This window comes from Coccinella septempunctata, chromosome 8 (assembly GCF_907165205.1).
Source record: "Coccinella septempunctata chromosome 8, icCocSept1.1, whole genome shotgun sequence".
NCBI lineage: Eukaryota > Metazoa > Arthropoda > Insecta > Coleoptera > Coccinellidae > Coccinella > Coccinella septempunctata.
This window is the reverse complement of record NC_058196.1, coordinates 12,005,778-12,008,104: the sequence shown is the minus strand read 5'-3', so window position 1 is coordinate 12,008,104 and position 2,327 is coordinate 12,005,778. Positions and strand designations below refer to the sequence as shown.

The following is a 2,327-nucleotide window of genomic DNA, read 5'->3' as shown; positions in this document are numbered from 1 at the left end:
AATATTGGCCGTACCCCAGGTACGTAAACTATGACCTGTTACACTCGTCAACCGATAGTCGACCTCCTTTCTATTTATTCCATCTTCTGGAATTATACTCCTATTTACAAGAGTCACCGCGGCTCCCGTATCTACCAAACAACGCCTCGTCCTTCCATTTATGTTCAATTTAATCATGTGAGGTGCATCAAATAACCCTCCGGAATTCACTTCCGGGATCACCATTACCGAACGATTCCTACTTTCCCCCTTATATGCATGCCCCCCTGGCATCCCCGAATAAACCTGCCCTTTTAAAACTTTCCGGCCACTATCCCGGCAGTTGGATTTTGGCCCTCCCCGTTTAAATCTTCTTGTCTCCTCGACTGAGACCCCCTCGAAAATGGAGGCGATCGTTTAGGAATAGCTCCCGTACTTCGCCCCCCTTCCTGATCAGCATTTCTTCCTATCTCCTTGCTTTCACGTTGACCCCAGGCCATATTTGCTTCACCCCTTCCTCCAGGGGGTGTAGTTCTCCGTATTCTATTTTTCGAAAAATTCTCTCGTCCCTGACGATTTTGTCTTGGGCAATCCCTAGCCCAATGACCCTTTTGTCCGCAGCTATAACAACCTCCTTGCGTCCTTTGCCCTGATCTGTTATTATTCCTACACTCTCTCGCAAAATGACCCGGTCTACCACAAGAATAACATTGCGCTGCATTCTTCTTTGTCTCTACGAATTTTCTAATATTCCCCCTTTCATCCTTCGAGTCGTGCCCCTTTTTTCCGCAATTTTGACATCCCTCCGTTGCATCTACCGCCGATACCCTCATATTTGATGTCCTTCCTTGTATCATCATTGTTGCGGTCTCTTGTAATTTGACCAGTCCTTCCGCTTTTTCTAAATCTAAATTTTCTTCTCTTAATAAAGCTACCCCCATATCTTTCATCAAGTCTTTGCGCAATCCTGTTTTAAACTGATTTAATATCAACTCTTTATTTTTCTTTATGATTCCCGCTTGTTCATCTAGCGATGCTCCGCCCAAATCTTCCCGGAGTAATTCCGCGCCTAAAATCCGCAGCCTAGTACAAAATGATGAAACATCTTCATCATGTCGCTGGAAACAACGACTTAAATTCCACTGACTCTCCCCTGGCAATTTTGATGGGGTAAATTTTAAAATTAGCCGCTGTTTCAATTCCGAGTATTTCAATTTATCATACGCCTCATCAGACTTAAAATATTCGTACGCCGCGCCTATCAGTTTTAATTTCAATAGAGTAAGGGTTTCTTCCTCACTCCATCCGTCCAATTTCGATCTCAACTCTAATTTGTCGAAGTACCGCTTCGCGTCTTTTCCCGAAAAACTATCAAGGGTTGTCGCAATCATCCCCAACGAATACATAAACGGAAATCTCATAACATCTTTCTCAGCCACCGCAGGGGTGGTAGCACTAGCACTAGCCGCCGGCAACATTTTTCAAAACCTTGTAAATAACCTCAATAACAATTAAATCCGAAAACTATCTTTAAACTCCGCAAATTAATCGAGGAAAACAAAACAATTATATCAGGTTTACGATATTTCAAAGTATGAATCAAGTATCCCTATTTCAAAATACTAAATACGCTGCGCACACACGATAGAATTAATCAAACTATAAACGCCAAATACTCTCTCTATTCAAAATATATCAACCTTATATGGAAACGCCCTAAAAGACAAATTATATCACCAAAAAAAAATATTATCCTGAACGCAACTGTGATCCCAATAATAATTAACGCCCTGAAGAAAATTATATCACCAAAAAAAAATATTATCTTGAACGCAACTGTGATCCCAAAATAATTAACGCCCTGAAAAAAAATGATATCACCAAAAAAAAAATATTATCTTGAACGCAACTGTGATCCCAATAATAATTAACGCCCTGAAAAAAAATTATATCTCAACAGCAAAAATAAAATTCAATAAACAATGTCCTGGAAAAAAAAAAAACCTGCAACCCTATCTTGTCCTAACTTTCCGAATTATTCTGTGAATAACACCGATCAATATTTTATATCCAACTGACTTAAAATTCCGAAATATTCTGACGTTTATTTGATCAAAACACTCAACTTGAAATTACCAAAATTCCAAATTTCACTTAATTGAAACCAATTAAATTCAAATGACCGAAATTCAAAATTATTTTAGCCTCCAAATTGAAAAAAACAAAAAAAAATAATTCAAATAATTTCCTTAAATCCGTGTTCAAATTCTAATAAAACAGCATTAAAAACGTCTCAATTTTTCTTATCTGCTTTTTCTAATTGACTTTAATTTCGCAAAAATACTTGA

The 2,327-nt window shown here is 38.2% G+C and overlaps 1 protein-coding gene across 1 annotated transcript; it reads right to left on the bottom strand.

Moving 5' to 3' along the window:
- Nucleotides 1-293: 293 nt before the first annotated feature.
- On the bottom strand, nt 294-920 carry LOC123318295 (DNA-binding protein HEXBP-like). The gene has a single exon (XM_044904914.1). The coding sequence runs from the start codon at nt 918-920 to the stop codon at nt 294-296; it is 627 nt and encodes a 208-aa protein (XP_044760849.1).
- Between the last annotated feature and the right edge of the window lie 1,407 nt (nt 921-2,327).

Excerpts from the sequence above, each read along its gene's own strand:
- LOC123318295 (XM_044904914.1), bottom strand. The coding sequence starts at position 920 with ATGGGGGTAGCTTTATTAAGAGAAGAAAATTTAGATTTAGAAAAAGCG.